The sequence below is a fragment of the Poecilia formosa genome, unplaced genomic scaffold (genome assembly GCF_000485575.1).
Source record: "Poecilia formosa unplaced genomic scaffold, Poecilia_formosa-5.1.2 Scaffold70, whole genome shotgun sequence".
Taxonomy (NCBI): domain Eukaryota; kingdom Metazoa; phylum Chordata; class Actinopteri; order Cyprinodontiformes; family Poeciliidae; genus Poecilia; species Poecilia formosa.
Genome location: NW_006800009.1, coordinates 1,475,151 through 1,488,052, shown reverse-complemented (window position 1 = coordinate 1,488,052; position 12,902 = coordinate 1,475,151). Strand labels below are relative to the sequence as shown.

General features: G+C 39.0%; 1 protein-coding gene across 2 annotated transcripts in view; it reads left to right on the top strand.

The window, feature by feature from the left end:
* Nucleotides 1-697: 697 nt before the first annotated feature.
* Nucleotides 698-12,902, top strand: part of mgat4a (alpha-1,3-mannosyl-glycoprotein 4-beta-N-acetylglucosaminyltransferase A) — a 35,145-nt gene continuing 22,940 nt past the window's right edge. Inside the window, exon 1 of one of the 2 annotated variants that reach the window (XM_016673104.1) lies at nt 698-1,663. In XM_016673104.1, the coding sequence (XP_016528590.1) occupies nt 1,570-1,663 (94 nt within the window). In that variant the 5' untranslated portion in view covers nt 698-1,569. The remainder of the gene's footprint in view (nt 1,664-12,902) is intronic. The other variant, XM_007555468.2, reaches the window with a different exon arrangement.

Here is a 12,902-nt window from a genome sequence, read left to right as displayed (position 1 = left end):
CCATCTTATATCATGGCATTTTGGAACCTTTGAGGACTAGAAGTAAACAAAGGCAGTTACACAGCCAAACTGGCAAGTATGTGTGAAGTAGGATGGTGTTGTGACTGGTTCCCCTTGTGGCTACATTATGAAAGCATGCACTGTAGGTTTTCTTGCAGGGGTCTGCAACTGCTGTAACTTTGACCTAATATCCCTGATCCAACACGCCCGAACCAATTAGTCAAGTTGTCCAGAGCTGCTAATGACCTGATTATTCTACTTAATCAGAGAAACAATTAAGTTTCAGGACACTGACCTTAGATGACTGGATAGTTGAACCATCATTTGAAAGCCAATGCACTGCTTCTCAGTATGAATAAGCTGCTGGGCGGTAGTATTAGTATGATAAATGCAAAAGCAAGTGCAAAGAAATCGCCTACGATGAATTGGACGACAATGACAAGTTCTGATGGCTACTCATGTTCCCTTTACCTCTGAAATCAGAACTTGGATTTTAGAATGAATAAAGTATTAGTAGTCGCAGTTCTGATTTTAATTAACTTTGAACAGTTTTATTTACCATAATTTGACAAATACAAACGATTTTAATTTGAAACAGTAATAGATGAAAATCACCATCTGTGAACAGAAGGGGCTTTATTTTGAAAGTTGTCACCGGAAGACATTGATTGGTCCACATGACGTGACATGTGGACCAAGTAGTTAGTTACTAATGTCACGTTACGTCTGGCTAAATGATGTATTGAAATAACAAGATGTCTGATAATTTTGGTATTCACCCAAAAAGAAAAGGAAAGCGCAAAATAAGAAGTAATTAGCTTTCAAGTAGTGAAAAGAGTCCCTTGTTATGTTCTGGCAGCTTTTGGTGTTGACTGCAGGTTGATGGACACAGCCAGCGGAGTTTCTACTTCATGTTAGCTCAGTTAGCTAACTAGCTTGTCCGGGCGGTCGTACTAGACCGGGGCTTACCTAACGAGTAAAATTTGGTGGCTTCTTTGGACGTGCTCCAAGGAGGCAGCAACACGTAGGTTTCTAATGCAAACCCTCCTTTATCTGTTGGCTGTTGAAGCGGAATCAACATGATTTGAGGCGTAGCCTCCCGCACGCCGTCAGAGCTTCAGCAGCCTATCCCAGAGGATCCGCCGTCACACACTTGAAATGCCTTCTACTTGGAACTTGTAGCTAACGAGCGGCGTCTGTAAATATCAATATGGGCTGTATGGACAGCTAGGTGACCATGTAAGCTATCTAGTCACGTAAGTCGTTTGAATAGTGTCAGACCGCAGCAGAAAGGTAGAGGAAGAGCAGCCCACCGACTAGAACCGACCAGAGACAACGCAGAGAGGACCAAGGTTACATCTGAGCGCTGGTCTCTCTCAGCTGAGAAGTCGGTGTTTACTGGGTTGTGAACTGGGCCGTTTGATACATTCGTATGCTTTCGCCTACGCCCGTCTCAACATCTTGAGGGCAGGAAGAGACGGACGGACGGACGGAGAGGGAGTGGAGGGAGGCAGCGGTAGCTCCGGGTTCCCCCGACACTCAGCCGAGGAGAGGCATCGCTGAAATGAGATGAGGCTCAGAAATGGAACTGTGGCCACTGCGTTAATTTTCTTCACGTCCTTCCTCAGCCTGTCCTGGTACACAGCATGGCAGAATGGCAAAGGTAGGTTCAATATAACTCGCGTCAGTGGGCTAGTAGAGGCCCCCTACTTGTGCCAGAAAGAGCTATGACTTCGTGACTGAGCACAGCACAAAACAACCGCAAAACATAGAGAAAGTAGTCTGTTGGTTTTAATGCGTCTCCGAATATTGCATAATGTAAAGGTTTTGAAGCTTTTGTTCACTTAAATTATTTAACCCCTTGATATTTGTATTTGTTGGCATCTCGTTTGGGTTGCACTGACCTGTCTTTTCCTGACAGATGCGGATTTCTCACTCAACATTATAGCTTTTTTTCTGTAGAGCTGGACTTTTTAGATGAGAACATTTACTGAAGGCTTTTTTTTTTAAAGGAAGCAGTAGTTTTGTGAGGAAAGGGAATGAGTGAGAATAGTGACTGGCCTTCACCAAAAAAAAAGTGTTAATGTACAGGCCTGAACATCAGATTACAAAACTTCAGATTATCCCCTGTTATACATAGAAAGATATCTACCTAACAATTTTCTGATTTCTGGCAGATTGAGTACCAAATGTTTAGTTTCTTAAAATTATTTTTACACTTTTAGGGATTTTATAGAGTCTTTTGTAGACAGATTTTCAAGTTCTGTTGATCATTTCTAAGATTCATACAGAAATAGCCTTTTAGCGCTCTGATGAAGCCAAAGCGTTGCGTTGGAGTTGTAGACTGCACTAATTCTAACAATTATCTTGTAGGCATTTTTTTTAAACCAATGTCTATTCATAAAAAAGACAGAAAAAAAATGCATTTAGTCAGGAATATTTAAGTGGAAAATTTAAAGGAACCTGGTCTTCTGCATAACTTCTTTTTTTTTTTTTTTTTGAAATGTCTTAAGTTATTAACATCCTTTCTTCTTCTATTACCATCTTGGTTTGTCTCTCGTTTAAATCTTATTGTTATGAACGACTTCCTGACTATTTGGGATGGTCATCAGAGGACACTTTGCTCTTCCTTACCGCTGTGATTGGCTTTGACACAGTTTCCGCATGAGGCCCGGTTAACAATCTGGGAAACGACAAGCTGACCTGAGACCAGCTGAACGTTGTGACACAGCAGCTGCTGTTGTGTCTTTAGAGTCATTAAATTTTTATCCAGTAGCTCAGCATTTACGGGAAACATACCCATGCTCACTCCCACAAGGAACACAGTCAACTGAAAATGACGGCCACCTTTACATGGGAACATATTTAACATCTGCTAACACACCCCACTGAATCTCTAAGTACCAAAGCAAGATAACATATCTTCACATTTCAGTCGTAGCAACAGATAGCGTAGTCGTAAAGCCTATGTCACCATCGAAATGGAGCTGGCTTTCCAAAAAAAAAAAAGAAAAAAAAGAAAAAGGAAACTTGAGGTCTTTTATCAGATGATCAGTCATATTTATATACATCCTGTCAACATCTGACAATGAGATTATGACCCTGCTGAAGCTGTGTTTTGGTTGTTTCACTGGGAGGAATTATACCAGGCTCCCCCAGCATATGTCGGGACGGTTAAGGGCCTCACTATCTCATTATCAGCAGAGTGCAAATAATAGCAGCTTTTAGATAAATCACCAGCCAAAGCTTCATGATGTGATTTCTCAGAAGCTTATCATTTTGATGGCATATTTTCCATTAAAGGCCGTGTGAGTGAGTGGCAGCACTAAAACCAGGCAGAGAATGCTCAGTCACCGGTCAGTTAAGAGGGCAGGCACGATAAGCAGCGTTCACGAGATTATGCCATCCGCTTTGTTTGTAGCCCATGTTGATAAAATGCATTCTGTCAATATCATTAGGAGTGAGCACTTAATTGCTCAGTTTAATATTGCACACACTTGTCTTGAAGAGCTTAGAATCGGATTCTGACTCACTTTGGACTTCGTTTGAAACGAAAGTTAGATGATGTCTAACTTTAACACTAGTTGCCTTTTTCTGTAGCTGTTCTTTTAACCTTACACGTCACTCCCTTTGTACAAAATATTTTTTTCGTGCTCACAGAACCTGTTGTTTGAGGATTTTCTGGTTATGCGGTAATGCCACCTGTGAATCAAGTTGGCCTTCAGGGATAATAAGTATATCTTGAATTTTGAACCTTGTGAATTAGATGAAAAGGGTTTGCAGCAAAGTATTGCTTCTGCATCCGTTGTGGGTTTGAATTGGTATGGCTGAGAAGTGGTTCACCTCAGTCTAGAACTGAGAGGGCTGCAAAGGCATTGTGCTGTTTGACCCGTCTGCAAGCGGTGTGTGTGCAATCATGTACTGAATGTGGCCGAGAAGGTCAGAAGTTAAGGCTGCAGCCTGTTATACAATTCTGGATTTGAAATGAAATATTATTTAAAAATGAAAATAAATGCTCTGAAGTGGAATGGTATTTTCGTAAATATTTTAACAAAATATAATTTTCACTAAAACAGACCAAAACTCAAGTTGTCCCAGCTCAACTCTTTCAAATTCATGTTAGTGTTTTTCCTTTATGTCCTGCTATGCTTTTGATATTTAGCTAGCAATAATAATAATAATAAAAGAAAATCTGCCAGTCTTTCAGTTTTACTTTTAGTTTTAAGCCCATAGTAGCTCAAGATGTTTCTCTGTCTAATTGAATAGGAAAATGTACCTAAATGTATGGGTGGGGAGTGTCAGTCGAGGAGTCCTCCTGCATGGTTAAGATGTTGTTGTGACTAAATGAGTGACAGAAATTGTAAGGTTGGGGAGATAATTTGGACTCAAATCAGGTGTTGAAGCAGAGACGCAGCTGAAACTTGCATACCGCTCGAGGATCCGAGTTTGCCTGCCTCTTAACCTTTTAAAGGCACAGTTTAGGTTTTTCTTGAAGTGAGGTTATGTGTGTGGTGCTCGCAGCAAAAGTTCCTTGTGGTGCACAAATGTCAAATAGAAAGCTGAAGAATTTCTTAGCAGTGGATTTATAAAGACTTGTCAAGAAAGAATTTTTTTTTTCTTTTTTGCTGATTTTTAGCCAACTCAAAAATGTTGACATTTTTGTACTGCAACAGTATAGTAATGGATATGAGAGAGTAGTCACAAGAATTGCTAGTTATGTTCTGAAGTGAACCATTAGATTTTGTGACAGAGTGTTCTGTGCAACAGGATTTAAGGTGGTTTGTTTCTGTGCTTCTCCAGGTCTTACAGTTGTCTGGAAGTTGTCCAACATGCGACTTCCAACATTCACAATCAGCCATTTAGGTAGACCTTGGATCTGAAACTGTACAGCGACTTTTGGATGCATCTCTTCTCCAACACGCCTGAAGCAAAGGCTGCGTTACCTTCTTGGTTTCTCAACAAGTGTGAAGGCCTGGTCATTAACCATTCATTTTATTTAATTACTTTTGTACAAACTTGCAAAGATGCTACATCATTCTACAAAATGTGAAGTAATGAAAATGAATGTCTTGGTTCCAAAATCCCCCAACTCTCCCTTTAAGGTCTCCTCATATCTGAAACATGAAGGGCATGAGCTTATATTCATACTATTTCTGGATTTCTTGGAACAATGGTGTTCTCAATTATGTACCATTTTCACTACAACCTTGAAGTCCATAAAGCACCACTTTGTCAACTGTCTCCTCCAAAGAACACGAAGATAAAAAAAAAAGAAAAAAAAAGTGATTTCTTACCAGAATATTAATTCAGTTTTTGAATTCTTTTGGTCCCTGAGAGATGAAGCATCATTATTGTTTTTCTTCTGTTTGTGATCTGACTCATAGATTTGTTTGCTGTGGATTCGACTCCACCCTTTGAATTGGGAGTTTCATTGTCACTGTTATGTGCCGTCACAAAAACAGGATGCGTAGAGTCCTGGTGGGCCCTTGGTACAGATCTTAAAAATTATGTTGCTTCTTCGTAGTCGAGTTATTAGTTAGCGGTGCGGACTGGAACATATAAGCTTTAGGCTTCGTTGTGAAAGCTGGAGCATTTCAAAACATTCTCCTTCACCATCATTCTGTTGAAGTTAAGTAACAGAAGCCAAGCTGTGCAGTCAGGTCTGCACAATGTTTCATCGTTTAAAAAAATAAACGTATTGTTTTAATTATTTATCAGCTTTTTATCCCCCGGGGTGTGTTTTAGCATCAGTCAAGCTTTAGTCAAAGGTCACACTGCACTCGGTTTGCTGTATGGTCTTTTAGTACTTCCTTAACATGCACTAACCAAATCCTTCTATATTTAACAATGACTAGCTTTCAGTTTGTTTTTTAATATAATTTCTCTTCCTGACTACGCCCTTTCAGGACGTCACTTCAGGACCAGGTCATTTTGAATATCGCTGTTTCACAGGAAACAAACACGCGTTTGTCCACGCAGGACGTGGAGTTACAGTTTTGTCATTTATATGTTTTGCAGTGAGACTGTCGGAGAAGAAATACTGTTGGAGGGTTTACTTTTTTATTATTATCATTTATTTTTGGACGTATTCCTCACTTCTGACAGCCAGCCTTGTTTAGCTGATATTTGTCAGCTGTCCAAACATGCTTTGGTGAATGACTCTCCAGAATGTGTACTTTTCTGTCAGGGTGTCCTTCATCCTCTTAGTGGGGAGGCATGTCAGTGATTACAACTCGAGTAGGTTTTTGACAGCGTTTACAAGCAGAATAAAGTATCGTTCATATTGTGTCTTGCTGGTAAAATAGGCAGAAAAAGTAAACTTTGTTTTATAAGCTGACACAGATTCCTCTGCCCTTAATAAAAAGTGTACAGCTTTTATCTGTCCAGCTGTTTTTAGGGGATGTCATCGACGACTGAACCGCACTCGTTGTTTTTCTGTTGTGCTGAGTGTAAAATTAGAACTGACAGCTTTCTATATGCGGCCTGACATCCTGCAGCACCAAGCAGGATGTCAAATTTTTGTTTAATTTGAGGATTAAACAAAAAGTTTTTTGTTTAATCCCCAAGTATTTACAGTCTATAGTAAATATCTATAGTCTATAGTTTGGACATAGATGTCGATCCTTCTTTGCGCATAATAATTGTGAATTCTGTTTTTCACTCGTCCTGGTTATTAAACCCATGCACTGTAGTGCCCATTTATGCAATAACAAGTCAGATTGTCTAGTTGGGATACAAAGCGCTTGATAAAAACCTAGTGATGCAGAAGACGAATCTCGAAAGAAACAACTGCAAAATGTTTTAGAGGATTTGCGTTTGTAGTGACTGAAAGCAGCCAGTTGGGTGCTAATAAGCATCGCTAGCTTTCACAGCAAAAATACAGACACAATAGATGAGGTTTAGAGAATCGGGACATTTTGTTCTCGTAGTATAACTCAACCGATTTGGTTCTCAACCTCGAGACATGCAAAAACGTTGGGTATCTAACTTCATTATCAGTTTGAATTAGTTTCTTCGATCACAAAATTTGATTGTCTTTATGTTCAGGAAGTCGCTTTTAAACCGCCAAAGCGTGCCGAGCATCTAACAACACAAGTTGATAACAAAGAGCACGAAAAACGAAAGTACAGTGAGAAACATGAGCATCTGTGAAATATGCCGATAGATTAATGGCTTTGAATCCAGTTTTTTTAAGTTGTTTTTATTTTTATAGTAGTTTGAAGCTTTGGCACTTTATAGCAGCAGCCTTTCACAGTTCAGAGCTTTGTGTTGGGTTCAGCAGATACTGAAACTATACCAGAGCCAGTTAGAGTTTGGTGATGAGTTATGTCTGCAAACCACAACCATTTTCTCACCCACAGTTGATTTAAAATGCTTCTACTTGCTAGAGAAAATCCTTCTCCACCTGCCAGTATGCACTGACATGTCAGCTGGCTGAAAGAAAGGTACCCAGCTTTTTTGTGGAAAGAGAACATATATTTTTTTTCTTTCCAGAAATATTTCAGGTTGCAATAAATTGTATGTGAAGTAAAAGAGCTACCCCAGCAGATAGCCTCCCTAATTAACCAGCTTAAATCTGCATGATACCTTTTTATAGACCGTCTTACAAACAGGCATAGTATTCTTGGCACTTTGAAAATGCTACATTTCAAAGGTGATCATTCAAGATTTCTGCTTGTCTGCGTAAAAATCAATATAATAAGTGTTTGTGACATACCTGTGATAATCAATGTGATTTTAGCAGTGGTATGAGGAATTAACGGCCTTTAAAAATCCAAGTAATCAGCACCCAGTGTGCCTTTTTTTGTTTTAATATGTTCGTTGTAATTACCGTAAAACTATGGTTCTTTTCTCGGTCACAGATCAGTTTGCACCCTTCAGCGTTCCTTAACCTTGGGTCATGCCTAATTTAAAAGCCTGCTGACATGGGGATGTACTAGTTGTCCACTTTAAATTTCGACATAGAGGAGTTTTGATGTAGAACAATAGCTCTTGTGTTTAATGCCTTCTAAATACAAGGATGATCAGCTAGGCTTTTTATTTATTACGATTGTGGTCCTAAATAATAAATGACTTGGCTCGGTGGTTAAAGCTACATGGGAGGTGTTTATTTTGGTGTGGCAGGATGATGAGCTCACAGCTTATATCATCGCTATTATGAGAAATGCACAGTGGACTTTTTCAGTCCACTAATTTGTACCAGGCCTACATTAAAATGTCTTCTGGATGATTTACACGTAAGCTCATCTGCTTTAAGAAATGATGTGTTTAATATGAGATTAAGGCTTTTTGTGTGATTTACAACTATAGGCAACTTCCTTCTTGGAAATGCTACTTCCCCTGGCTTTCCTTGGCGTTTCTCGTTTTCCTTCATCGCCACATGGTTTCTAACACAATAGGCCAGAAATAGCTTGTGTCACTGCAGCATAGGAGGCAAATGAGCCAGCAGATGCTGTTTTGAAAGGGTAGCTCCATAATAAAGCTTGGGATAGTAAAGGATGTGGCTTGGATATGTTGTGCTGTCCTGTTTGTAGCCACTCACTGTTTGAGTGCGTGTCTCTCTCTGCGCACATTTAGAGTGGACAGTTTGAAACGGGGCAGCTTGCCAGACAAATCCCAAGTGGCCCGGAGGGCAAAGGAGAGTGGAAGGAGTAAAGCTTAAGAGATGTGAGGATCCTGAGGTGCTATCTGTATAATGGAGAGGGAGAGGCCTCCAATGCTGACACGGCAGGGGAGCAGCGAGGTGCAGACATACGCATTTGTCGTCGTCCAAAGCAGTTTTCCTCCATTTAAAAGGACGTCGTCAGCGGATAGCGAGTTAACAATCGTTATTGTTTGCCTCCTCATGCTTTCTGTTGGCTTCCTCTGTGCCACAGTGCTCTCCATTCATTTGAGCATTTTCCCTCTTTTACTTCTGAACAGCATTCCCAGACAGCAGCACACAGTTTCCTTTCAGTCTGGGGAAGAGAGATGGCTGTTATTTGCTTCTGGTAGTCCTCTGTTTTATTATGTGTCATGGGACTTCTCTTCATACTGGTATACACTTTGCTTTTTGTCTATCTGCATGCCAGCAAACATTGTGGCTGCTGGGCAATAAGACGATGATATATTTATAAAAAAAAAAACATTTCCAATGCTCGAACATACTTGGAACTAAAATAAGTTGTTCTGTGTGTCACAGGAAGTTGATGTCATCTGTTTGATTTCAGCTCTTTGCTGAAGTTTGCTGTGAGCTTCTTCATAGTTACGTTTCCACTTCCTCAGAAATTCAAAGGTCTGTTCTTGGCGACACAGGTGGTTTCCATGAAAGTGGTTTTTCAAAAACTCACAATATAGCACGATACTTGATTATTGGCATCCCAGGTAAAGAAATTTACATGAACCTTAAAACAAATCGTAATGATTTGGACATGTTTGACGTCCATAGACCCTTCTGGTTCACTGGTTGTCAAAGTTAAGTCTTCAAATTTATCAGTATCGTTTATTCCATCTGAAGCAGGAAGTTTAAAAAAATGCATTCAGAAATAAGAGGAAGTTTTTTTAAAGCTATATGTATTTATCTACGGAAAGAATAAACATGGAAATCATAACAGTTTATTTAAAAAGTCTAAGCGAAAATCCAGTTTTATATGAACTACTTGCTGCAATACGATCATATTCATTAAATTAATATTCATTATTTATGTCACTCAATTCACTAAATGAAACTTGTATTGATTAATTACACCCAGACAAATCTTTTAAAGCCTTTGTTTCTGCTATTTATGACAATTTACCACTGAGGGCTAGTGACATGATATTTAAGATTAGAATATTACATCAGAACAATAAAAACACTGAAATACGCACTTATCAAAGAGTATGTTTATTACCTGCATAGAGGTTATTTTTAATCTGACAAATGAGCCTCACAAGAACACATTTGATGTGGCTGTACAAAACAAGCAATTCTAACTGCGCTCAAATCTATCTGGAAAAGATTAATACAGAAATCTAAACTTTATTTTGCACAAGAATTCATTTTGTTATCAACTATCTACTGTACTCTAGAAAATGTATTGCACCAGAAAAACCCTTTTGTTGAGGGGAACTTTAAAGGAAAAGAAAAAGCTTTTTGTTGTCTCCTGAAGTAAGCCGGAGATAAAAGCCTGTGGAAACAATGTGAAAATCCTCAATGCAGGAAATCATTACAGAGTGAAAGTTCTGATATCTAATAAGTACTTCAGTTGCATTTGTTTTATACGAACTGTTCCCAGGAATTGACTGCTGGTTTCACTCACTATGTCGAGTGGAAATCACTCGACATAGTGAGTGTTTTCTCCTACTCAGTAAATGGTATGAAAATAAAAAAGATGGATTATTCTAACATTTTATACTGGAATAGAAGTGATTGAAATAATTAATACAAGTGGCTGAAAACAATAAAATATTAAACTATTGTATGTCTTTTTTTTTTCTTTTTTTTTACCTTAACTGTTAGTTATTGTAGTGAATTTATCTATAGTATTAAAAGCAGTGCTGCTTTCCTTTCTTTACAACTGCAATTTCTGGTAAGGTAACGCAATCCTTTATTTGCCTTCCAGAAGTTTTTTTTTTTTTGTTGTTGCCATGAATGTGGTACACAAAGCTGCCCAGCTGAGGGGAACAAAACCCCGCTGCCAACTAGTACTTGGCAGCATTTTTGCAGAGCATCACCACTATTTATGATGGCAGGGTGCGCATAGGACTACTGACATTGTTGAAGTCCAGTTTAAATATGACAAGACATTTACCTATTTTTTTTATTTTATTTTACTGCCTACCTTTTAACAGAAGCTAGACTTAAATAACATTTCATTTTTTTCAATGAAGCAAATCAGTCTATTTGTAACGTAGGCATCATATGACTTTCTGTGACTCAAGTTGTACCATAATACTTCTGGTTTTTCTGATGCGACTGTCACGATAATGAGTTTGTTGTACATATTTATAAATGTACTTGATGTATAAAATCTGGATGGGGAAAATCAGCGAAGCAGTAGTGTGAGATGAATTGATGGTAACAAAGTTATTAAAAGATGTTACTCTAGGAAACGTATTGCATCAGAAAAGCCCTTTCGTTGAGGGGAACTTTAAAGAAAAAAACAAAAAAAGCTCTGTGGTGGTAATAGTGGAAGTAAGATGAACAGAATCATAGGGTGTAACACACCGCTTGCTCTCCCACACAGACAACCAGTCGACTGCTGGATCTTATCGTGACTTGCAGCACAGAAGAGGAAGAACATTGGGTGGTGGTCGGGCTAAAACAATGAGTCCATGGTGAGGAAGCAAAATTAAAACGCTGGGTGGGAAACCTGCCAAGCGGGCAAATGAGCTCAGCTTTTCAGGGACTCTTTCTCTCTTTGATCACTCGACCTTTTCGCTTTCATTTTATCAGTGACATAAAAGGATGTAGAAGCCTCTCAGCTGGATAAAGGTGTGCGTTCCCCCGCCCCCCTTCAAATTACTCGAAACCGTTAGGGGAGTATCACATGCCGACTCATGGATTGATTTGCACTTCTTGTCAAGACAATACCTCCAAAAATCAATACTACTACTCTGTGCTCGTGCGGTATTAGTGATGTGTGTTTGGCAGCTTGTTTCTATTCTGTGCTGTGATGCAGACTGCATAATACTGACAAGCAAGCTTTAAACGGAGATCACAGTCATACTCCCCAATTTTTAGACCAAATGAGAAGTAGGAAAAGATTAGCATGAAGACGATGTTTTTTTATTTCGACGTGGTTTTAAGTATTTAGTTTGTGAACCTTTTTCTACAGACAGAATGTCTTGCACTTTTTAAGATTTCACAACCTGGCAAAGATCTCTTTTGTACATATAAGCTCATCTCTAAAGCCACAAAGTCCCTATATGCACGATGCATGTAAAGTTGCTGTTCTCCAGTTGAAATGAGATTAAGGACTGGACACTCTGTCAAATGATTGGTTTTCTTGCACAGTCGGAACAAATTGCTGTCTTACATTTATGATAAATTAGCTGCTATATGCTATCAAAACAGTTTCTAGTGACTACATTGCTGCTTTAGTTTGTCAAATATATTTTGCAATGTGTTGCAAAAGGAAAATGTGGCGAAAATATAAACGAGGCCATTTTTTTCCTCTAAAGCGTGTTATGCATGAAGTGATTATGCTGTTTTTAAGAATAACGAGCAAAACGTAACTTTTGCTTACTGCCTTTCTGTTGCGTAACCAGACATGCAACAGTGATATCTTTAGACTTCAGCAGATAAAAACCAACATCCGGTACTACGGTAGATATTTCTGTGTGTGTAATTGGGTTAAATTACCCCGCAAGCACACTTTCTGCTTCACAGTTTATGTTGAATCATCTGCATCACTGGTAAGATTTAGCTGAGCCTGTGTTTTAAGACGCTTTACAAATCAGCTCACAAATCGTTTTTCAGTATCGCTTTTATTTTAGCACACAGTCTTCACCCACTCGTCCTTTATGCATTAATTTAATATTTGCCGCGATGCTGCTTGGGATTGATAGGTGATCAGTTTGTGTTGGAAAAAAAGTGAAAATGTGCTGGAAGTGTGAAACTTGGCTCCATCACTGACATCTGCATATTCTGTGCTGCATGTCTTCCACTTGTGTACACATGTGACACAAATCCCACCTCAGCAGTCATGAACTGTCTGTCAGCACCTTGCCTCAGCAAGGCAGAATTAAGTGAAGGGCAGATTAGGAGTGCAGGCTTTGGATGATCAGATAAATGGCCTGATACAGTCTTTGTCAGTTATATATATATATATATATATAATCACAAAATAGCTATTTTGCTTTAGCTTTGAAATTGAGAAAGTTGTGGCTTAATGTTGTACGTAGGGAAGCTAAGATTGTCTCTTTTGTCTTACTGAAAA